At 37.3% G+C, this 25,377-nt stretch overlaps 2 protein-coding genes across 4 annotated transcripts in view; one reads left to right on the forward strand and one right to left on the reverse strand.

The window, feature by feature from the left end:
* Positions 1-13,915, reverse strand: part of LOC145496091 (uncharacterized) — a 28,162-nt gene extending 14,247 nt beyond the window's left edge. Inside the window, exons 1-9 of one of the 3 annotated variants that reach the window (XM_081475713.1) lie at positions 13,511-13,915; positions 10,797-10,956; positions 8,980-8,997; positions 7,342-7,426; positions 5,142-5,215; positions 4,109-4,296; positions 3,661-3,753; positions 1,067-2,856; positions 695-961 (exon numbers count right to left, since the gene is read on the reverse strand). In XM_081475713.1, coding sequence (XP_081331839.1) covers positions 695-961; positions 1,067-2,856; positions 3,661-3,753; positions 4,109-4,296; positions 5,142-5,215; positions 7,342-7,426; positions 8,980-8,997; positions 10,797-10,956; positions 13,511-13,602 — 2,767 coding nt within the window. In that variant the 5' untranslated portion in view covers positions 13,603-13,915. Of the gene's footprint in view, positions 1-694; positions 962-1,066; positions 2,863-3,660; positions 3,754-4,108; positions 4,297-5,141; positions 5,216-7,341; positions 7,427-8,979; positions 8,998-10,796; positions 10,957-13,510 lie in introns of all 3 variants that reach the window. The other 2 variants (XM_081475712.1, XM_081475714.1) reach the window with 2 other exon arrangements.
* A 1,859-nt stretch (positions 13,916-15,774) lies between these two features.
* Positions 15,775-23,154, forward strand: LOC145496092 (protein disulfide-isomerase A6-like). The gene is made up of 8 exons (XM_081475716.1): positions 15,775-15,959; positions 16,035-16,176; positions 17,790-17,847; positions 18,594-18,686; positions 18,985-19,024; positions 19,137-19,249; positions 20,685-20,797; positions 22,125-23,154. The coding sequence occupies exons 1-8, from the start codon at positions 15,944-15,946 to the stop codon at positions 22,885-22,887; spliced, it is 1,338 nt and encodes a 445-aa protein (XP_081331842.1). The 5' UTR covers positions 15,775-15,943; the 3' UTR covers positions 22,888-23,154.
* The last annotated feature ends 2,223 nt before the right edge of the window (positions 23,155-25,377 follow it).

Consider the following 25,377-nt stretch of genomic DNA (forward strand, 5'->3'; position numbering starts at 1 on the left):
TTCTGCCATTTATAAATGTATTTACATAATATCAATGTAAGGCAAGAAAGCCAAGGGAAGCCAATAACATGGTTGCCACAGACATCCATTTTCAAAATTCCCTGGCTTTTCCGGGACTTTAGTTCCAAAAAGGCCCTCATTATTTATGACTTGTAAATAAGCTTAGTGTGCTTGTAACAAGGAGAAAAGCGCTGCTTTGTGCATAGTGTAAGTAATCGCATTGTATTATAAGTAGTGTGAGTAATTGTATATGTGATGTAAAAAGTGTAAGTAGCTGTATCAGTAAACTGAAATGAGTGTGAGTAAAACTAATAATTGCGTTCGACGGCGGAAGAATGCAACCTAAACTTGACATGGGATCCTTTGCACAAGCAGGAATAAGCTTGATTTTAAGGACGGACAGGGAGTCAAGCGTGAAGGCTGTACCGGATATGGAAATGCATCATTTACTAATTCCTGATTACTACTCAGGACTGTCATTAAGTTTTAATTCACCTGCAGCATTGATCCTCACACCTGTATCAAACTTGTTACTTCATGGGTGAACTGTATCAACTACATGTACAGGCCAGTTCACCCATAACATCAAGGGTCTATCAAACATACTCAGCCATACCAGGTGTTATGGGTTACAGCCCTTATTGGTAGCCCTACTACCAGTAGTAACAATAAGGAAAATATGGTCAGCACCAACCTTCATGAGCATGCCAAAGGTCCTCGTGATGATGGCTCACTGGAATGAAGGACTGGGATGGTGGGGGCCCATGTCTGTGACCCACCCATGGCCCTGGAGGGGCTGCTTCTCTGTAATGGGGCATTCCAGGCCCACCACGAAGGATCCTCTGCTCACACTGCATCAGTTGTGCCAGTGCACTCTCATGAGTGGGAGGAGGAGGAGGAGGGGGAGCCCCAGGAGGAAGGGCATGGAATACAGGCTGCCTCACACCAGCTGAACAAGAACCTACAATGAAACAACAACAGAACTGTGAAATTTTGTACTGAAAGCCTGTGAGTCAAGTTAGAATATTGATGTATTGAAAGTTTTAATCATAATGATTGCACTTACACTGGCCAATGCAAGGACCAGGGGGAGGGTAATGCATCCCATGAGCATACAGCATGTAGCCTGATGACGGAGGGGGGTAATCTGGGTGTGGATGCATATGACCTGCTGGAAGGTGCATTCCATGACCAGGGTGTGGTCCGTACATGTGCTGATGGTGCGGCGTAGGACAGCATGACCCTGGCATGGGCGAGTACAGTAAGGGTGGGGGACCAGGTGGGGGGTATGGCTCTCTTGGGTAGGGTGGATTAGCAGGTGGTGACGGGCTAAGTGTTGGGGGAGGGGGTGGAGAAGAGTGATGCTTTGTTAGTTGAAAAGCAGATGGCGAGTGTGCTGCAGCTTTAGCTTCACTCTGACGCTGAGCTGAAAGTTTTCCAGTGATCTGATCGAGCCGAAACTTCTTTGCTTGGTATGTCTGTTTTTTAGGAGCAGTCTGATTTTCAGCAGGTGTGCCTGCAACCGTAGGGCTAGTTGGACTGGTGGTGGTGTAACTTGTGCTTTGTGTAGAAATTTTCAGTAAACCTGTTCCACTTTCTGTTACTTCAGAGTCTTCCTCTGGTTTCGTGCCAGAATGCGACGGTTTCTCAATGTCCATGAATGCCATAGAATAACCATATCCTCTGGGACTGATTGATGATGGCCTACCCCCCTTAAAGCTCCTTCTTCGTTGCACAGTTTTCTCACTCTTAATACTAGCTTTTGCTGGAGAAGGCCCTTTTGATGGTAAACTATTTCCTGGGGTATCTGCTTTTGAAGGCAAATTAACCCCAGGGGTCCCTTGTTGTTTAGCTGAAGTGCCAACTTTTAAAGATAAGCCCATTTTCAGCGATAAGCCACTCTTGGCTTTCCGAGTTCTTGACAATCGCTCAGCCCTAGACAGTGTCCTCTTAATCTTGGGACCTTTAGAAGTTCTTATTTTGAGTGAAGGATCGGATGACTTAGGTGCCACTAATGAAGTATTTGCCTCTGTATTTGGAGCAACAGTTGGTAGAGCCGAAGAATTAGTTTGTTCTTGTACCTCTGAGCTAATAGAGTCACAAACACTTCCATCGTTACTATTTTCATTTTCTTCATTCAGCAGAAAACTACTCGGTGGCTCAAGTTTTATTTGTACAACTTCATCATCAACTATAGAGGCACAATCAATGGTACTTTCATTCCCATTTTTGGGTGCATCTTTCAACTGTTCCATCTTTATGCTTTCGGCTTTGAAATCTAACACATCCCTTTCAGCAAAGCTGCTTGGATCTTTAAGTTTCACTCTTACCCTATCACTTTTTTGAGAATTACTACTGGATGATGAATTTGATGTCAGTTCTTCTGTGACAGATGTCTGCATGCTTTGTTCCTCCTGTGGCTGTTGTTTCAAAGCTGACGATGCAGGTAAAGGTTTTTTCTCCTCCTTGAGAAATGCACTATCATCATTTTTGGCTTCTTGCTTCTCCCTATTGTCACTTTTGATTTCCACAAGTGGTTTAAGCTTTGTTTTTTCCTCCCAAGATAGTTTCCCTCCCGTTCTTTGTCCTTCAGGCATTTTCTGTGCAAATACTTTCTCCAAGGAGATTTTCTTTTCTGAAGTTACCTCCACTGATGTTTCACGTTCAGTTATTTTCTCTTCAGGCATCTTCTGCTCCATTTTTTTCTCAACTGGTGTTTTTGGATCTAATATTTGTGTAAATGTACTTTCTGGTGAATTATCTTTCTCAGTCAGTTGTTGTTCAGTATTTCCTTCACCATCTGACAGCCCTTCATCACTTTTGTTAAATGCTTCTACATCAGCTTCTTTTTGTTTCCTATCCCTCAAATAAAAACAAACCAAAGAACAAGAATATCAGCAACCAGCTATATGATCATAAGATAACTTAAACATACAAACCATTCCTCAAGAAGACTACTAAACTAAGTCCTCTGCTGAAATGCAAGGGCACAAAACAAATGCACAACTGAGCAGTTCACAAACGAAAGCCTGGGTTAAAAATTATGTTGGACAGCTAGACAAAGACCAACACAATAGCATATTTTAATTTTCTTGTTTTCTTTCTTTCGATGGCTTGACGTCCAACATAATTCCTCAATTTAGCACTAGGAGAAATTGTTTCTATTGTGCATGTAGGTTGTGTATGCTTAGGCCAAGAAAATAATATAGTATTAATAGAGTAATAATATAGTAATGATGTTAAATAATTGGATACATGTCCTCTCGAGTTCAATATATGTAATTTCCATTTTGAAATTTCTGTGCCTTAGCAGGCTCTTAGCCAGGATTCGAAAAGTGGGCGTCCAAAATGTGCTATAGGGCCTGCTCAAATGAACAATTTATAAGGCAACATATCAAAAATAAAACAATTTTCTTTAAAAAGTGGTCGCCCACAGGATGCCTGGATGCCCATCAGATTTTTTTTTTTATACGATTTACTCCATACAATACAAAAGCCTGTTGCTAAAAGCCTGTGCTGAGTAAACAACAGACAAGAAACAAAAGTGGAGCACAAACCATCATATCAGTTTACTCTGGCTGTAGCATTTTCTGACCAAATCAATCCAAGTTATTCTGCGAGTTGTTTAACATGACCTTATGTAATATCCTCAACACTCACAATTTTTGGGAATCTACCGTTTGCTCATCAACTTCTGGCATTTCAGCTGGGCTGGACACACTTGACTCGCTTGCAGTTCCAAAATCATCCCTTCTGCGAACAAAGGGAAATTACACGAGGGTATAAAATTGAACAATTGGTTGAACAGGTTGCATATATGTGGCTGATGAAGACTTGGCTGTAAAAATAACAAAGTGCATTTGGAGTTGAGCATGTATGTATTGGAACTCCCCTTCGATGGGATGGTAAATCATTGTGGTTTACCTATACCTGGAAGTCTGAAATATTAATTCGTTTTTTTTCCTAATTTTTATTAATGGTTCTTTTTATTAATCAAGATTAGGGATTAGGAGCCAAATCTCTATCATACAAGACTCATGTCTGAGATTGGCACTGAAACTTTGCAACAACTTTCGATAAATTACTTTGATAGCAAATGATGTCTTACTCTTGCATTTTTCCCTTCTTTCCTCTATTATCTTTTCTTTTCACGGGTATGACTGGAGTAGGACTAATCTCAGCACTTCTTTTGCGAGCCCTCTCAGCTCTCGCTGATGCCATTTGCTGACGCCTTTCTTTTCTTTCTTGTACCTCTTTCTCATGTTCAAGCTTGTCAACAGGCATCATAGCTAACTTCTGTAGAGAGGAGTTCATTTTTCATGTAAGACCCAGGTCAAAAGTCAAACTTCACATGAGGCGAACTAAACTGAGGGAATTAAGTTCATGATAAGTTTGACCTTTGACTCCACTGAGTTCACCCAACTGAAGTCTCAAACAGACAGATAGAATGTTCATGTTCCAGTTGATCTAAATTGGAATTAACGTCAACGTTTGAACCAACAGTCAAGCTTTACCCGTTTGGATCGCCTCAAATTCCAATTAAGTTCATCTCAGGTGAAGTTTGATGTTTGACCTGGGCATAAGTTGTGTAAAATGCACATGAAAAGCGACATGAGGTGAAGGCAGGAGGTGGTAGCTTGAGCAATACTGTACAAGCAACATGTAGAGATCTAAATCAGTTATTCTGTTGTTGGAGAATCTAGAAAAGTCAAGTGCAAACAGGCAGTAACCAGGGCAGGAAAAAAGTTCTGAAATCCAGTTGCCCAGTTGCCCAGTGGGCAGTACATTTCAGTTTACAGTTGCCTCCAGTAAAATATCACTAACCCAATAGGTGTGCAATGTTTATGCCTTCTCAACTAACAAGACTACAGGGGCTAATTTCACTTGCCCATTGTACCACCAAACTTCCATTTTCACTCGCCCGAGAGCAATCAAACCTGTTTTTTTTGGTTTTTTTTTCCCCTGCCCTGAGTAACTGACTGGTTGTATTATGGACAGAGAAGAAGATATTTGAATCATTGTCAACCTACATCTTCAGGAAAAAAAATCGCAGCTGTAGCATTTTTAATACTGCAATAATTGCAGCATTTGTTCCTTGTAGCAATGATTTAGATTTTCATGTACAGTGCGCATGTACTCACTCGATTATCTGGTTTGATATTCACTCTGTGAACAACCTTCTTGAATCCATCATAAAAATGAACTTCGTATGCACCTTAAATGTGAGGAACAGAACTCTGTAGTTAACAACCAAAGCTACACATATCCTAAATTATGAGAAAGGTAGAAACAAAATCCTATAGTTCAAGCCATCCAGAGTGAGTTTTCTCTATAACTGTTATTGAAACGCATGTGATAAATTCTTGTGCAATCACACAATGAAATAATCACTGAGAAAGTTAGTGTGTAGAAACATAATCCTGTGATTCAAGCCATCCAGAGTGAGTTTAAACTCTAACTGTTATTAAAACACTTGTGATCAATTCTTGTGCAATCACACGATGAAATAATCACTAACAAGCAAACATTCTTGCTATTTGCACAATTTAAGTATTTCAGTTGAAAGCTTTTTCAATACACATGGTAATTAAATAAATGATAAGACGGAAATTAAAACATACAAGTCATGTGCTTGTTGATTATCATAAAAACATGCTTCACAACCGGATTTAGGATGAACCAAGTACAATGTACTGCAACAAGCTTGAAACTGATTTACAAGTCTATATACATAATAAAATTATTAATTTCAAGTTCCCTGTCGTTGTAAGCCATAACAGGTGATGCAGGTTCAAGGTTTATGTACCTGTTTCCACAGGGAATGCACATCAAAATTTTTGTTTAACTAAAAGTTCAGATAATAATAATACAGTTTGTCACTTGCAATACACATGAAGTTTTCTTTCTCATGAAAATCTATGGCAACCTTACCATGAAAAATTAGTTGAAGGGCTGGTTCCAAAAATCAACATCTAACATCAAATAAGCAGGTCTTTTAATGTTTTGTTTTGTTCAGATTTTCCAGGATGTCAATTATTTCTTGTTCTTATTTAGCAATGGCTATTTTGAGCAAATTAGACTGTCACTGTTCAGTTTCAAAAAACAAACTGTGCTGCACCCATCTTTAGTTTCATGGAAGGAAAAGGGTGCACTGAATTCATGTGAATGTAATGAAATTACATGTATTTAACATTAAATATTTGAAAATATCCCAAAGAAAATACATGCGCTGATTGGTTAAAAATTGTGTTTCTATAACTTGATAGAAACACAAACCTAGCATGAGCTGGTGATGTAATGATGGTGTGAGCAAAGAGAAAAAGAAAACATGTTCTCAGTGTTTCTATCAAATTATAGAAAAACTTGTGAAAGTTTGGCAGAGCTTGAAATAGCTGTGGAAACACTAGCCTATCATCTTGTGTTCCCACAGCATTTCTCATTCTCCCAAACTTCCACTTGTGTTTCTATCAAACAATTAGAATATGAGCTCAAGATTTCTGTTGTGTGTTAGTAGATGAGGGCACAGCCCAAGTCAATTTTCACACATAGAAATTGAGAGTGAATAATCTAATTGTTTTAGTATAAATCTACTAGTCGTTCAAAAAACAGTTCTAAATCCTCTTCACAGATACCCCCAAAACACAAAAGGCCGTCATTTTGATGACAACCACACACTGCTAGGCTACTCACCCTCTACTAAGCAATTAGATTATGAGCTCAAGATTTCTATCGCATGACAATTGATGAGGGTGCAGCCCAAGTTGACTATCATGCTTAAAGATTGAGAGCGAATAAACTACTTGATCAAAACATCATCTAAATCCTCTTCACAGACACTTTGAAAATGCCAAGAAGCGGCTGTCATTTTGTTAACAAGGGCACACTCCTACGCTACTCACTATCTATCACAGAATAGATAGTGAGTAGTGTAGCCAATCAGAGAACGGCATTTGTGATAGATCGCTAGTAGATTTATACTAAATCAGAATATATAGCGAGTAGCATAGCCAATCAGTAAATGGCATTTATGATAGAAGGCTAGTAGATTTGTACTTAAACTTGATAGAGACATGGTACATGTTTTCTATTTCTTAAAAGGCAAATGCATTCTAATTTTGTTGATGTCCCTTAGCATTTGATAATTTATGGTTGCATCTCATCTGGTTTAAAAATCAGGAGGCTCTCAAGAATTGATAAAATTTTGGTAAAGGAAAAGGTACCCAGTCTATCAGTTTATAACCAAACCTGCAGATCAGTGATTCAGCCATATTCTTGTATAACTACTGTTGGAAGGGCACCCTACTAAACTCTTCTCAAATAAAGTATTCAAGGGCTTCTTACCATCACTGAGGCATTTAGTAATTTTTGCAGGGTAGAATTTACAATCCTGCCACTTTGCTAACACTCGATCTCCTGTCTTCCAATCCTGTATATACAGAGAAAACACAATGTATCAATTTGAATCCTTTTCAACAAGACATTGGTGCCTACATACACATATTCTTAACAAATTGAATTGAAATGTGCATCATGTGAACTTTCATAGAAACTGTTGCAAATGCATAGAAAAATGGGACCCCAAATTTACCAATTTGTACAGGGAAATGCAAGCAGTTGCCCCTGGCATTCATTTCTTTGTAATAAATTGGAAAGTTTGGGGTAACCATGCATTTGCAAGGGATTCTTACAAAACTTTACATGGTTACTAAATTCAGCATGGTTGATTGATCTATGAAGGTGAGAAAAATTGTTGATATTGCGAGACATCTTCAAAGTAGTCCACTGTTTCTGCTGAACACAAGTTCAATCTGTTTAGGTTCAGTCAAAGTATGCCCACATAGGTAGTAAAATACATCAAAGAGGACAATCAAAAAACTATAAGGAGTGGCTAAGAATGAGACAGGACTGGAACAGATTACGAACTGTCCACAAAGAAAGAAGTCAGGTGGTTACAAAAGTGCAAAGATGAGTCAAATGCAAAGGCATCATGGTTTAACTAACAAATTAAAGGAATATTAAATCTGGATTATGCTGGATTAAAAAAATCAAAAAGTGGAGCCTGAGCAAAAGAAAAGTACATGTACCACACAACCGTAGTGCTAAAAGACATGTAAATCCCATTTTAAAAAAAATGTAGAAAGTCTGAGAACGTAAAAATGGTGGCAGTTGTGCAGGTTAGTGTCATGCAACTTTTATCTTTTGATATATTGTTATCAAAATGTTAGTTAACATACACTGTAACAAGGGCCTCCAACAATAACAAGCTGAGATTGAAATCCTAAAATGTTTTTCCAAAACAAAATTTTACCAAGTTCTAAAACAAAAGTTATTTTACAATCTTTCTCAATCAATTTACAGACTGTACTTGTCTAAACTATCCTCAGTACCATAAGTTTCAGTAAGCACATAAAATACATTTACAAGTACAAGAACAAGATCTTTACTTTACATGCAGTTTGTATTTTGTCGACTATCTTGAAACAAAGATCTTCATGGCTCTTGAATATTAACTAAGCTGCCTTCATTTCTAAACTATATTTAATCCAGTTTGAATACCATTAGATGTGCAACTGTACATGTACGTTGTTAGAATTCACATTGACTGCCTTTAGCAAAGACAGCATTGGAAGTAATGTAGAAATTTTATTTTGTTCAGAGCCAGATAATGGCAGGCAGCACACAGCTCTCCAACTTAGAAAACTCTTGTCTGGTTAATATTAGAAACAGATGGCAATAATAAATACATAATTTTGCAAATTAGTAGATGAACCTCTCTTTGAAAGTCTTTTCCTGACAATTTTATTTTCACTCAAATAACAAGACGAGCTTGTTAAAGTTAGATCTAATGACAAGGAAGCAAAATCAGGTTACATGCACATTACAGATTTTACTTTAAAATCATTTACAGTACAAGATAAAGTACAGTTGTAGTGGTTATATATTTACAAGATAAAAACAGCAAAAACAACTCATCTTAACCTGATAGTCGCAAACTTCCTGATAGAGTTGATCATCACAGGGGACAAGTGAAGAAAGCCGCAGCACAAAGAAATGGAAAAAATATTTTAGAAAGCAGGAGTGGTCATCTACTTGCAAGTAGAACACAAACTATTAATAATGCATGAAGACATATAACATCAAAGCCATCTGCATAATTTATGAATAGTGTTCTAAACAACAGTTTTATTAAAAGAGTTATTTAAGAAAATAATTTTGGTTTGAACTGAAGTTTTTTTTTTTGGAAATAGAGAGTAAGGACAGCAAGGAAAGGGGAATATTTTTTTAACAATAAAAGATGAACTTTGTTTTAAAATGGCATCACACATTAGAAGGAAGAAATTTAGTAGCTTGCAAGATAAAAAAGAAATTATAATTGGAATATTGGCCACTGCTTTCTTTTGACATCTGCGAATGATTGCATCAAATAAATGATTTTCCTGTCCGAGTGCTGTCCAATGAAACATCTGCATTCAAGAGCCTTGTCCATTGCGATCAAATCAATTTTAAGACAGGGATTCTGAACAACGTTTACATTAATTTCATCAAGCAAGGGTTTCAAGAAGAAATGCATTAAAGATGAATTAAGCACAGGAAAAACACAACATTAACATCTTTTAATTAAAAAAGTTGAAGCTGCAAATTAGACAGCTGCTCAGTTTGTTTTCAAGTTAATCTGAGAACGTGAGAATTCCAGTTTAAAATAAATCTCTGAATCATCTCATTTTGAAAAGAAGATAACACAAGTAACAGTCTCTTGTCTCTCCAAGGAATTTGGCTCAATGAAAATTAACTATGTGTACAGTGAGTCAATGTAACTTGGCCTTAGGAAAATACATGCGCATGAACAACAAGTAAAGCCAAATGCAATAACAATTACACACAGTATGTAGTGGCTACTCTTTTGGCAATTCTACATACATGTACAGATCCTCATTACCGATACATACATGTATTGACCCCCAAAGGGAATACAGGGAAAGACATCAAACAATGCAGTCATATGAAACTAGAGACTGAAATGATGTGCTTAAAATGGAAGAAACCCCTTCACAGGGCTCAGCTTTCGGGAAAAAACCCTTAGGACAGGCTAGTCCCTAAGTTTTCAGATCTAGTTGCCAGCAAAAGTATTTCAGTGAAAAGCGTGAAAAGTGACTCAGTCGCTAGTGAAAAAAAAGTGGTCGCATTGGCGACCCCAGCGGTTGCAACATCGAGCACTACTTCAATAAAAGCCTTTAGCTACCATGCACAAGTAAGTGTGCTATCAGCTGCTATCACGTCTTGTTCACTGGTACATGTAAGTCATTACCATTTCACTTACAGCTGGCACAAAGTCATTGTTCTGGGACCTGGATGTCTGTTTTCATCCAGTGAATTACAGAGTGGATAGCAGTTTATTTTATTACCGTCTACAAACTTTGGGTGCATGTTGGTTAACCAACTACAAGATACCACCAGGAAATTTCATGCTAAAACGACTGTATTTCAGTCATACCAATTATGTAATCAATTATTTACTGCGTAGCACATGCATCTATAGCATTAAATGACCAGAACAATGGGTTTGGTGGCGGACAGGATAAAGATAAGATCTGTTCTTGTCAGAATTAAAACCAGGAGCTAGACAAGTGACAAGAGTTTTCATAAAAATAATTTTAGCTACAATAAGAAGTTTTACCTGATTCACTCTTTTCCTGTCCGGCCATGAATTAATTATTCATGTGGCTAATACTCAATCAATTTTTCTGTTTCAGCTAATTAATCAATAAAAATGATTCACGTGAAAATTATCCTCAAACCTTTTCATCTTTGGTCTCACTGAACAAGTGTTGCCGTCCATGTGGTCTCAACCGTTCACTATCAAATGAGATCCACTCGTCATAACGATGATTCCAACCCTCAAAATGAATCAGCACCTTCTTCTCCTTGTCATCCACTCGACAAATCTTTGCAGAGTACCTAAAAAAAAATAATGCACACAAAAGGTTAATTTCTTTGAGGAACCTCCATGTGCAGTTCTATGGGCAGTTAGGTTTTAACATAATTATTACACATCAGGCACTCAATGTCCAATGTACTTTGATTTCATAATTGATGTTTAGGCAATAAGCCACACAATTACCATTACTGTATTTTATCATTTCTTGAGAGTGAAAGCGAATTGAGAGCTCTGCTGCTAATGTGTCATAAACACAGCTGGTTATGTATCTCAGTGAGCGTAAACATGACACGCCTAGATTAGCTCAGCTATCCGCAGACATGTTATAATCGTAATTTTAATTTGAAAACAAAATAAAATGTATGTATGTAAAAAAAAATAAAAACATAAAAACATAAAAAATCACAAAGGGTCAAATTTTATGCAATGAGCCCCTAGAACCCTATAGAGCATCGCAGGGCCTGAGCACTCACTTTATAACCCACAAACCACGTCCCTTACTTTTTGGGAAAGATCCAGCTGCTATGCGAACATGTTTTAACTGTCTTATTCATGTGAAAAGTCACTCTCAGGAAAAAAATCTGGTAATTCCCATCGAGAAATTTACATCTCTTGTACTACCCAGGAATGCGATAACATTGTATAACACCTTATTATCTAATTCACGCTCTATCATCTGTGAAATGGTCACCTACAGGAGGTTAAAAACAAAGAAAATTTCAAACTTTTAGCTTTAAAAGTTGTCATGGTCACTTACAAGAGGCTCTAAATATAGTGATTTGACTTGGAAACTTTTCATGTATTGGAAAACTGGTTGCTTAAGAGAGGTGGTCACAATCGGAGGTTCAACTGTAGTTGCCGTTCAAAGTGCACAGTGGTTACAGCAGTTTTAAGTCAGTTCTTTAAATATTTTATTTTAATAAATCTTACTGCTATGAAACAAGACATGAGGCAAGCAGCAAAAACAAGGTCTTCTATTTTCAATTTATAACCACCCAGTAGAGCGGTTTTCAAGTCAGTGTCGTAAAAGCAAAAACCAATCCAATTACTCACCAGTTACATGTAGACCACTCAGCCAATCTCAAACCATGGTAAACCCAAAACCAAAGTAATTAACTGATTATTTTCAACACTCAATTGAAAACCGATCTATCCTCTACTATTGCATTCTGCTAAGGTCCAGTGTTTTTTTTTTCAAAAGACCTGGTACCTATCAGAGTTCAGGGCAATTTTCTGTTGTGAATTTGCTACCTATAATGCAAGCAGTTTGCAAAGCCTGGCCCTCAAGAGGAAGTTCTTATGGGTCTCTTCTATTGCTTTTTGAATTCCCTTGCTCTAGGTTGGACATTTACTTCCCTGTTTTATGGAGATAGCTAAGTAGTCCTCAGGCTAAAAGGTGTAGGAAGATGTCTTTCTAATGAGATGGCTGATAATTGTAAATAAAAGTCAATAGATATATACAAAGCACCACCTGAGAAAAAGTAGCAGGTTCTTCTTTTCTTACATTTTGAAAAAAAGTTAATTGTCATGAGCTGCTCAGGGAACAGGAAAAAACATTGAAGATAGCAATGGCTCAAATAAATTCCTGTTTAAGCCACAAGCGTCTACATGATATCTTGCCAAATATATTATATTTTACAAGCCCTTAGGCTACTGTACATGTACGCTCAATATTATCTTCCTATACATTAAGAAGTGTTAGATTACAAGCCAAAGGTTGGACTTTTTCTGTGTTATCTTGAATATACACCTAAGCACAATGTATATTTGTTTACACACAGTATAAGGTATAGTCCATGAATACAAGGTAAATAGCTACATCAAAATTTGGCCAATGAAAAATATGTCAGTCCATCTGTGTATAAGTTTTAGCTTAAAGTTTTACATATTATATTTGTTATCTTTTGGCATTATTTATTCCTCTTGTTATGCATATTACTAGTGGAAGAGGTGAGATATACATAAAAAGACCTTTATAACGATAAAATAACGTACCAGACTAACAGAATTATTTTCTAAAAGAATTATTTTGTCCTTTATTTCGAACACAGTCGTCCCCAAAACGTTAAAAACATAAAAGCCAACATTTGTGGTCAATTAAATAAAGCTAAAGAGGAGTTCAAAATAACTTTTCATGTTCGATTTTTCAATTTGAGAAAGCAAAAACTCACAATTCGTGGTCAGTCGAAAACATACCGTTCTTATTTTATGTGATTAAAATAAATGCTGAATTTCCCGGTATATTTTCAACTCGAAACGATGACATCATTGTCGTGGCTGATAATAACCTTAAAGCGACGTTATAAACATTTTAAGCAATTTCAAAGAGAACCTATTTTGTGAAACAGAAAACGACATAACAGAGCTAGAGAAAAGACGGTAAGAAACTACTATGGGTAACAGCGTAATGCTTGAAACAGAGTTGTCACAAAAATTTCGTAGAGCATCACCGAGAAGAAATCATTCATGCATGCAACCGCCAAACAACGTTTGAGTTACCCGCGCTGTTCTCCAAAAAATATAAAGCTCAAGAGAGCAAAACATTTCGTTTTCTAAGGAAATAATGCTACTCACCAACTAAGGGTATAATCCATCGCCTCGAGCCGAGCTCCGACTTGATAAATAATTTTATTTTTCGACGAAGTGGGAGAGGTTTTCGTCGACATTTTAACCTTGTGTTTACGATATGTTTTACACTACACCATCGGCGGCAAGTTGACAACAGCCATTGCACGAATGTAGAGATGCGACAGGAAGGAATGCAGCGTATTAAAACCCAAAACTGAAGAACTGATATGTCCGTGGAGACTACCGCGGGCCGCTCGTTAACTAGATCTGCTTTCTATCTCGAATCAATAGAGACAACATGACTCAAATATCCACGAGGATTACAAATTTAACCACAACACCTTGCGAACGCTAGGTTCTCTTATCGCAGGTGCTGGGACACATCACGCAGGAAAGGCCCTTTCATTTCGCGGCCATTTTGGAGCAAGAACTAGGGCCTTTGTTTTTTCCAGTTAGTAACAAGTTGAAATGCAGCAAAAGCTAATTAACTATGTTTAATATTAATTGCAACTTGTTGCTTAAGACCCAAGATAAATAAATACACTGACACCTTGTAACACTAGTATTTGTATCACATTTATGCTAAAATATGAACCTAAATGTCTTTGAAATGCGAACATTTCCATATGAATGAAAGTGAAAAACTCTACTGATAAATAAATTTCAATTTGCCAAAGAAGAAATTGAGATCAATGTTTACAGAGTAAATAACCTGATATATTTGTAAATAGTTTACTGTTTCAAGCTTTTATGTAAAAGAAAAAAAAACAAGAAAATCACCAAAGATCTGACACCTTAGCATTCTAAAAAACAGGTTACCATTTTGTTCACCTGTGTTTCCAAAATTATAGTTTCCTGAAGAGCTTCCTACTTTGGTTATTTCTGTTGTCTTTCTGTGGCATTAACATAATATGCGGGAACTGAACAATTGGCCACACCCATATAATCTTATTTAGCTAATTATACACTGCATCTATGTCAACTGTCCCAGGTTATCCAGGAAGCTCCCAGATACAGAATGAATCTCCTGGTCTCCTATACAGGTCACCAAATCTCCCAGATCGGATACAAAGGAAAGTGAGTGAAGTGTATTTTCCACACTTATTTGGGCTGATTTAACATTTTTGGGGGAAAATTTTGGAATATTTTTGAGCAATGTTGTTTAGGGCCGAAAACGTAATATTGGCAATCTCCTAGAGTTCATTTTTCTAGGCTGGCATGATCTCGCTGACACTCAGGTTTGCAGTACTAGTTTTTAATGTGATTTTTTCAGAAATACAATTTAATACAACAGAAAGGCCAATTGATCGATCATTCAGTCAGTAGTTTTGATTTGATTAAACTAAACAAAATAAAACTGAGGATATTTTGGATACTGGAAAAGAAATAAATGATACTATTCCTTGGCATTTAAGTTCTAAACAGTGAAATCTGGAGGCCTATGATTAAATATTTCAGGAAAAAAAAAACAAAAATAATAAAATTATATATGCATGGTTGTCTATTGTAACAATCTGCTTGGTTAAAAATACCTAAAATGTTTTTATCATGCTGAATGCAAGGAGCTAAATTAAAATACATTGTATAGTGTTCCTTTATGGAAGCGCAAACTAAAATGTAAGGGGTTCTTAAGGCTGTTGAGAAGAAATCTGACCAGTGAAGGTAATATGATGGTGTATATTTATTAAGTACTAATTAAGCAACATTAGACTTCTGGGACTTGAATAAAACATTGCAAAAGTAACATTTTTAAAGCTGAACATCTTCACCATATTATCGAAAACACTTGAAATGGGTTATATATAAACTAATATAATAATAATAAGGCATCTTATTGAGTACTTATTTATCAGCAAATTTAGTTACTGGATGACTGCACATGATACTTGAATAAAGGTCAAAAGATAACACATATTCCAGTCAACCATGGAAATTATCCTCTAGTCGTATTTTAGCCAAGACATGCTTACCAAAAAAATAAAGTGTTCTGTTGAAGTCATATAATATGTGACAACTTCACACATTTTAGTTTCAAAAGCACAATAACATAAGGAAAACACCCTTCATGATTTTCAGTCAGAAAACAATTCTAAAACTGAACTATTAAATCAAGATTACAACTCTCACCTCCACTAAATTGTTCCCTTGAAAAGTGCGGTATGAATTTTGTAGATGCCAGTGAAAGTCGCATCCAATAGTTTATTTTTTCTACTCACAAAGGGAGAGTTTTTTCCCGTGGCCTTTATTTATGCGCCCTGCATGAAGTGATCAGCGGCAATGCATCTGAATTTATGTCCAAAATTGACCAATCAGAGCGAGACACGAGAGGCCGGCCCCTTTTGAAGCTTCATAAAAGTTTCTTCGATTTTCCCACGTCAGATATAACTTACTTCTTACTTGGTGTGGAGGGTTTGTCGTTATTTTCGCGATTCTCCAAGCATGAGGTCTTTTTACTGTAAGTTTATCGCTTCATTTCTTTACCTGCTAGGTTTTAGTCGATTTTGTAACTTGATTTCGCTTTGTTTTTCAGGTGTGTTTTTGTCGTGTTTTGTGACCCTTGCAAGAGCTCTCTACGGACCTCAAACCGATGTTGTACAATTGACAGCGAATAATTTTAGATCTATGGTGATGGATAGTGATAGTGTGTGGCTTGTGGAATTCTTTGCTCCATGGTACGTATTTCCATCTTGCCTTGCCTTATTTTATGTTCAAAGTAACATACAGTGGGGCACATTATTGACACGTACGTATAAACGAAGTAGAAACCGTTCAATGCAATTTTTCAGAAAATAATGAAACACGCGCAATTTTGATTAAAAAATATATATATTACTTTTCGAATCAGTCTTTCCGAGAATGAAGTTCAATTTTAGACTAGCTACGATTTCGAGGAGAAATAACGCTATGTGAAGCATAAATTAAGCTTATAGCCTCGTTTGGTTAGCGTAATTGATTTTGCTATTTACCTTGATTGATTAAGCTCAAGTTTTCTTTAAACAGCTTAAGTGTATGAAGACAGTTATTTAATGAAAGCGAATTAATCAGTGAACTCTTAAATATGAAATTTTGCTTGGGAGAGCTTTCCCTATCATTAAAATATCTGATGACTATTTGGCCGATTACCATATGTGGATATCTGTTGTAGATGAATCAGTGAAGTTCACTTTTCATTTTTTGAGAGGCGGTTGGTGGGGGGGGGGGGGGGGGGGCATGGGGAAAAAATTCAAGCAAGGTGCAAGGGGAGCCATGGGGAAAAAATTCAAGCAAGTGTTTTCTACTAACCAGTTCCTGTGTTTGACTTTTAAAAAAAACTCTTGCACAAGCTATTGCTCACCAAAAAATCATGCACACCCTAAAGGTGAGCAAAAAATGTGTAACAATAATATAATGACCATTTTGCTCTGCAGTAGGGTATGAATAACACTCTGGCCTAGTAGAATTGGATATACTTTTTACAATGTGGTTGAAACCAACTTTTTACCCACTAAAATTGGCAAATTTGAAGCCTTTCTCAACTGTTCAGGCAAATGAAAGCCATTCTCGGTTACTGAGGCATGTATATATTAGAGACATGCACTAATTGTAGAGTTCAGAACTGGAATTTTCATTCTTGGGTCAGGTCTGAAACAGGGAATGGAAAATCACAGATGTTTATCAGAAATTGGAGAATAAAGGTTTTGAAAAGGAAGCTTTTCACATCCCAAATTGAATTTTGGAGATTTATTTCCACTCCCCCTTCTCCCCTGCTCATAAAAACTGTGTAGAGAGACATCCCTTTTATCTCGTAGGTTAACGTTTGCACTTTAAAGGAGCACATTTTAAACAAGTGACAGCCTATATTAATAAAGATGATGACTGGTACCTCTATCCATAATTCTTAGTACACAGAAATCCTAAAAAAAAACATAAAAACATCCGGAACAGCTTTAAAATCTTCAAACAAAGCTTACTCAACGTCATTAGCACAGGGAAGAATATGTCTTTCTGTCTGCCCAGTGGGTTGTATCAGGTTCGCAAGGTATTGTGGTAAAATGTACAGCCGCCATCTTTTTTTCCTATGAAGGATTTTGTGACTTTACACAGATCATCACATCATTAATACTTATGTCTTTGACTAAATCTTGGAGGTCTCTCTCTTAAAAGATGTTGGACAAATCAGTCTGTTAAGGTTTTGTTTAGGCTACCTTCTTGCATGGCCCCTCATCACAATTTCATTCTAAAAGGTGTTAGTTAAGAGTATCCTGATTGGTAAAGAAGTTGATTTTTTGGAAACTGAATTGTTTAGGTGTGGTCATTGTAAGGCATTAGCACCAGAGTGGATGAAAGCTGCTTCAGCTCTCAAGGTACAAGTAGAGACCATCAATTGAAATTGCTTCAGTATCTTAAGATACAGTAGAATCATTCTATACGGATATATGGGTGATGGCAAATATTGCAATGAAAGTCGTCATCTCCATGTAGGAGGGATTGCATTGCCTTGATTTCCTAACAGCAAAAGAATTTTATTGACTGTAAGGAGAGTTCATAATTTTGATCCCAGAAAAGATAGGGTTGAATTATGGCTAAGAGGGAGTTACCCAAGGAAACCATGGTGGGAATATATATAAAAAAAAATATCTGAAAATGGCCCTTAATTAAAGTATTCATCAGTTCCCCAAGAGTCTGAGTTAAATTATCTTCAGGATGTTTTGAAGTAAGTACTCTGTGCTAGGAAGGTTTTTAAGTGGAAGAAGAGGGAAAGGGGCTACACTGTACAATTAAGCTTATTTGTGAAAAAAGTCAAGGTATTGATGTTTTTATTATTATTATTATTATTATTATTATTATTATTGTTAATAATAATAATTGTTATTATTGTTATTATTGTTATTACTGTTATTGTTATTATTGTTATTGTCATTGTCATTGTTATTGTTATTGTTGTTATCATAATTATTATTATTATTATTAGTATTATAATTATTATTATTATTATTATTATTATTATTATTATTATTATTATTATTATTATTATTAAAAGCCACCAAACAACACTCAAAGTGTATTTACTATTAAGTAATGTACTAATCTTTTATGTTTCCCTTGTTAGGGTGCTGTCAAAATTGGAGCTGTGGATATGGATGATCAGCAAAACCAGCCATTAGGAGGCCAGTATGGTATTCGTGGATTTCCCACCATAAAGGTAGGTCCATCTCTCTATGTTAATCATCTAAAAAGATAACACCTCAATGTATGAGTATATACTGGAACTTTATCATCATATATGTACATGAACTTGGATTACCTTTTTGTTAAAGTTGGTCTAGCAAGTGTTTTCTCAAGGTTAAATTGTTTGTGTTTAGCCCAGTAGATTGCATGTGAAGTCAAATAGAAACTTCTAGGGGCGGATGGTCTGATCCGGAATGGAATTGTACAAATTTCTTTGACCCCTCTTAGTCTTGATGCATAATGATTATTTGATGGTTTACTGTTTACCTCAGGTTTTTGGTGCTAACAAGAACTCTCCAAGTGATTACAATGGTATGATAAAAAAATAGAATTTGTGCATAGCCTGTGTTTGTGAGCTATGTGATTTCCTTTATTGTTTGTTCTGCACTTTAGTCTGATCATTGTTTTTTTTTTTTTTGCACAGGTCCCAGGACAGCACAAGGTATTGTTGACTCTGCTCTTAATGCTGTTAAATCCATGACAAGCCAGCGACTCTCTGGAGGTGGAAAGTCTAGCTCTGGTGGTGGAAGAAAACAGGTACTGCCACCCGTACATGTGTACTGAGATAACTGTGTTAGTAATACTTGTATGGTACAAAAAGCTTTAAGTGAGGGTTCAAGAAGTAGGTAGAAAATGTTTAAATATTAAATGTAAATTCAAAAGATGTGAGAACAGTCTCGCCCTCTATTATTTGAGGCTTTCTGCCATGGGCTCCCTTATTCAGAGAAAATTTGTCCTGTCCTGAGATTCCCTCACTAAGTCAATTAAGATAGTGGCAACCCATGATTATGCATGATGGTTGAACAAATTCTGTGCAAAAACTACACTTTATTAGATGGCTGAACTGGTCCACATTGTAAAGGTCAATTCTGATTGATTCCCTCAGCATTCCAAATTTTGCAATACAAATTGCTAAGGTGGACAGCCCACGAATTAATTTCGGTGAATTGCTTTTACAATTTATTGGACAAATGAACATTGCAGTAGCCTTTTTACCCTCATGTTAGAAGGACAATTTCAGTTTAACATTTACAGATGCAACATGAGAAATGTAAATAAATGCTTACCTTCACGGAAGGATCTCAATCTATCAACAGACTAACAAGACCAATAAGATTGTATTAAATGCTTTATTGTTAAGGTGATTCCTCACATTTGCATTGCGCATCCTTACTGCGCATAATTTATGGCATCACTAGCGCGCGCTCATGCACACGCACATTGAAAACATGGCAGGTTTGCCTTGATATTGAGTTCTGTCAGTTGAAAAATGGCTGTAGCTCACTAACGAGCTTGGGCACCCCAATTTTTTTTCCAGTCATTTTAATCAATTAATCATTAGCTTTGCGTGAGAAAAGACTGATCTGATTGCTATGGCTGAAAATTGAAGAAATAGGGAAGATAGCAGCTGCACTATAGTCTTTCCTATTTGCAGTTTGATAGGCGTGGCAAGCAATTTGGTTCCAATATTTTAACAAGGATTCAGCTGTCTGTCAAAATCACACAAAAAGTTTATTTGTGTCCAACACAAGTATTGACTGTAGTTTGAGGCGTGTTTTCATGAGTCTGGACTCACAAAGATTTTACAATCCCTTGGAATGCGTTCTTGTAATAAGCAGTAAATAATGCTAAAATAGGACATTTTCAATGCCTCACTACTCCTTAATGAGCATGGGCAACCCCCCTTTTTATTTCATAATTAAAGTTCTCATATGATAAATATTCAGTGAACAAAGTTTGAACAAAAATCTGTTGACAGTTTTATTTCAGGGGAATTACCTTAAACTAGGTGCGGAGAATATTGGTTTTGTTCCTTGTTTTTGGGGGTTTATGAACTTCGCTTGCAGCTCGGTCCATAAACCTGCAAAAAAAGAACTTGATCAATATTCCTCCAGTACAGACCTCATGCTACTTCAATAACATAAATTATATGTATTGCAACTGATCCCATCGCTATACATTTTACATGCAGGGTGGTGGCAAGGCTGGAGATAAAAAGGATGTCATTGAGTTAACAGATTCTAACTTTGAGGAAGAAGTTCTTAACAGCAAGGACCTTGTCCTTGTTGAGTTCTTTGCACCTTGGTAAGTGCATATATACATGTGCGGTAAATCCTCGAATTAGCGCCCCCCACCCCATCCCTTCAAATAAGCACCCCTCCTATCGGCCGAAATTTAAAATAAGTGCCCACCCTCAAATAAGCGCCCCCCTCCCCTCCCCCCATTTTGTGGACGAGAAATGAGGCAACAAAGGGGGTATAGTTTTTGTCATGTAGTATTAGATTTGTACATTGTTTCAGTTTGTGAACACGTTTAGTGAACACGTTGAACACGTTAAGCACTAACGGTGCCGCGATTTAAACGTAAGGATCAGCTTTTTATGTCAATAAACAGCTTAAGTTGGTGTTTACATGCAGATGATGTATTAAAAAAATGATCATGTAAGGCTATGATTTGGGAAAAATTAAATAAGCGCCCCCCTCCCCTCAAATAAGCTTAAGGTGGCTGAACACAGTTTTTGATACCTGTGTTTCATTCACCCTTGATTCCTCGGTCGTCAAAAATGGCAGCAAGCTAGTTAACAACACAAACTTTGGTTTTTTAATGGTTAAGCTGACCTATGTGCCGTTGCCATGGCAACATGAATAAATATAAACAGGCCTTTAAAATCAGTTTTGTTTATTTGCAGAAAATCTAGTCATTAGATTTTCTTTATAATTTGCATGCAACAAGCTTGTAACGATTCTCACAAGTTAACACCCTTTTGCTAATGATTTAACAGAGAGATCTTTAATTATCCCTTGTTGAAGGTTCACTGGAATATCTAGAATTTCCTTTGTTAAAGTTCAGTTATTTTCAATGCTCCAGTTACTTATTTCCTAATGTATTTTCGTGCCAAATTTCGTGAAATTCAAATGAGTGGTTCTCGAGAAATAGGGGTATTTCAGAGAGTGCAATTTTCATTCAATCGCAGTTTTTTGACTTACTACGCATGCGCTGCATTTAACTGGGTCCTTTCGGTAAGAAAGAAAAAGCTGAGAATTGCTGGGTTCTTTGCATCGTTACCTTTTCTAGCATATCTTTGTAATAAAAGACTAAAGTCATCAATACGCTGCGTTCAATTATAGAAAAAAATAGCGCTGATACTGCGGGTGTTGAGTAAATAAAATGATCGCTCTATTGACGGCATGTTTGTTTTTCGCAATCCTTGTGCGTGCGCTGAATTGCATCAGCAAAAGCGCGCGCGAAAACTGTGTTCGGCCACCTTAATGGGATTAAATTTGCCTAAGGCAAATGTAAACCCCAACATATCCATTGCAGATTTATCTTTTAAACAGTTTACAAGATTTACAATTGTTTAATATTAGTGCTAGAACCATTTCATGACATTGCCATTGTTCTTTTCTCGTAGGTGTGGTCACTGCCAAAGACTTGCTCCTGAGTGGGCTAAGGTTGCTACAGAACTGAAAGGCAAGGTTAAAGTTGGAGCCGTTGACGCCACTGTCCATACCGTCACAGCTGGTAGGTACCAAGTACAAGGCTACCCAACCATCAAGGTCTTTGCAGCAGGAGTCAAAGACTCTCACAGCGTAGAGAACTATGAAGGTCCAAGATCTGCTTCGGACATAATTCAGTTTGCTCTGGACAAGCTTGCTGATTCAGTTGAGCCACCAGAGGTCCTGGAGCTTGTAAATAACGAGGTATTTAAGAGCAACTGTGAAGGGAAGCCAATCTGTGTCGTTTCCGTTCTACCACACATTCTGGACTCAGGAGCATCCGGGAGAAACAATTATCTGAACATCTTGAAGTCAATGGGAGAGAAGTACAAGAAGAAAATGTGGGGATGGATTTGGACAGAGGCCGGTGCCCAGATGAAGCTTGAGGATGCCCTCGGCATGGGAGGCTTTGGTTACCCAGCGATGGCAGCAGTGAATGCCCGCAAAATGAAATACGCCACACTAAAAGGTCCCTTTGATAACACTGGCATTGACGAGTTTCTGAGAACTGTGTCAGTGGGACGTGGGTCGACATCTCCCGTTGTGGGCGGTAACCTACCCAGTGTCGAGGAAACGGCGCCATGGGATGGTAAAGATGGAGAGTTACCAGAGGAAGAGGATATCGATTTATCAGATGTAGACTTGGATGAAGATCAAGACCAAAAGGATGAACTTTAAATTGACATCTCTTGTCTTGGTTGACCTGTTCCAATACTAAGCAAGACTCTCTTGAAATTTCCACATGCAGTTCATGTTGTCACACATTAATATTTGCAAAAACCGTGCAACTGAGCTGCATATTTCTCATTTCTACAACGGAGAGAAGATGTAAGGTTTGCTAGGAGTTTCTTAACGTCTCACATGAGTTATCCAGTAAATTTTTATCGCTAGTGGTTTTTTCCATGATGTTAAAAAACAGTTGTTCAATAAAAATTAAGTATGGCACTGTTCTGTGATCATTTGTTTATTTTACAATGTTTTTCTGAAAGATATGTTTTTTTGGGGGGAGGGGGGTTAGAACTGTATAAACTTTCTAAGGGGCTTGTACATTATTAGCATTGGCGGATCCAGACCTTGAGCTAAGTGGGGGGTGGGGGGGGGGGGGGAAGGGCAATTTATTTTGCTTGCCCTGCCAGTTTTTCTCTCTTCTGCGATTTATTGTTTTTTACCCAAAATAGGGCGGGCAGATCCATCCGCTAGATCCGCCACTGATTTAGTGCAATTTCCACTGAGGTTTTCACCCTGAAAGTACCAAACGTTTGTGAATCGATGAACTTTGGATTGTGGCCAAACAATCTCGCGTGTAAATAATTATGAATGCTGCCTGTTTCACACCCAATTCGAGTTCGAACCCGTAAGGCTAAGCGACATGTGCGCGGTTTCCTCTCTTCCCCGACTCCCATCCCGAGCTTGGAGTAAGCATCTCGCCCGTCTAAGCAAGTTGGTGCCACTACAGCTATTTCGAGAAAGACTGTCGAAGCGTACGTGGCAAAGCCGAAAAGTACAATGGGTGCTGGTAGTTTACCTTAAATCTGTCTAATTAATCGAAATTCACGGTCTGTTGTCATGAAAGGAGAACTTACGAATGTCCCAATATTCCTCCTATCGCCCCGAAACACCGTGACTTCGATCAACCAGCGGTAAACTACAACTACCCAAAGTACCTTTCGTCGCATGCGTTATAGGAGAATCTTTGTTTACAACAATTGCCTCATTACCATAAGCGATAAAGTTTCTGAAGGAGCTACAAGGAGATTGATACTGAATATTGAAAGGGTACGGCACGATTAACTGTTCCAAGGAATTTGAGCGCGATGTATTGAATACTTTTTGTGCGACGAGGGTTTAAAAGCTCAAAATTTTACAAAGAATGTATGAGCTCATTAGCGCTTTTGCCACACAGAAATTTTGAAGTTTTTGAAAGCCAATTTCTCCTCGAATATTACACCCAAAGAACCAAAAATTTCACCACTTATTAAGTTTTACAAGCTCTTTACGTTTTTCTAGTAAAATCGTGTCTAGCATGATGCATTCTATGCGCAAAGTCGTATGTTCATGAGGAAAAATGCCCCCGGGGAAAAATGTAGACAATGACGTCAGCAAAGATTCACCTATTGTCAACCTTTCTCTAAAAAGCTGTTTATCAGCTCTCAAAGAAACCCAAATACAGTGGAAAACGGACCATACAAATTTGGCCAAATTAACGCGGTGACCAGATTAACGGGATAGGGTCAAACCTGATGACTGGAGTGACATCTTCACAGATATATCAAGATTGCACTTCTATACAACTGTTCTGTAATAAGCATCCAGAATGCAATATAACTTAAGAAAAACTGAAACTTCGATCAGCTCATACAATATTAACAAAGAAAAAATGAACATTACTGATTCGAGTGGCCGTATAAACGGGGTAAAATTATAAAGGATTTTAGAAAACAGTCCTAAGAAAATACGCGCGCTGATTGGTTAGAAATCGAGAGTTATTTTATAGTATAGTAAATACACCATACAAACAGTGCACTTTATACTGGAGGAATAGTAAATTTGTGGAAGCTTGTTTACCTGAAGACAGGTGTTATTTCCTTATTTTGCAGTGTTTCAGTCAAATTGGTTCTTTTCCCAGGGGGTGACAGAGGACCACACTTGGTTTCAGTTTTGATGCCATATGTTGGGAAATTGAACTTTGGTCAACTTTTAGGTTTACCATTACTGTAACAATCACTTGGAATCTGGAATACACAAAAGTAAATTCCCCAATTAGGACAGCATTTGTGAAACAATGTTTTGATTATTTCAAGAGTTCAACTTAAATGGTAAATGAATTTCTTTTTATGAAATTCTAGACTTGCTTCAAACAATTTTTATCAAGTTACCAAGTGCATTTTCAGCTTTTTGTCACATTTTTGTGAGAATTTTTTTAATCTTTCTTTCCCAAAAGCCCCTTTTCATTTAAGATTAGTAATACTAACCACATGAGGTTTCTTGGTAATTTTTGCTATTTCTGAGAACAGCTGTAGGATAAATTAAATTCTGCTGGCTTTGCCAGTAGGCTCGATTTTCACTGCTTTCTCGTGGGCGCGGCCTCGTTTCCCGAAACAGCGGCTGGTAATCGAGCCTACTTTGCCAGTAATCTACCAGAAGTTAAAATTTGATTGTCCTCTCACG

This window comes from Orbicella franksi, chromosome 8, assembly GCF_964199315.1.
Source record: "Orbicella franksi chromosome 8, jaOrbFran1.1, whole genome shotgun sequence".
Taxonomy (NCBI): Eukaryota; Metazoa; Cnidaria; class Anthozoa; order Scleractinia; family Merulinidae; genus Orbicella; species Orbicella franksi.

What these genes read in the sequence shown, in the direction of transcription:
- LOC145496092 (XM_081475716.1), top strand. An exon ending in AAGCTGCTTCAGCTCTCAAG is followed by an intron (nt 17,848 to 18,593) that starts GTACAAGTAGAG and finishes TTCCCTTGTTAG; the next exon opens with GGTGCTGTCAAAATTGGAGC. An exon ending in CTCTCCAAGTGATTACAATG is followed by an intron (nt 19,025 to 19,136) that starts GTATGATAAAAA and finishes TTTTTTGCACAG; the next exon opens with GTCCCAGGACAGCACAAGGT.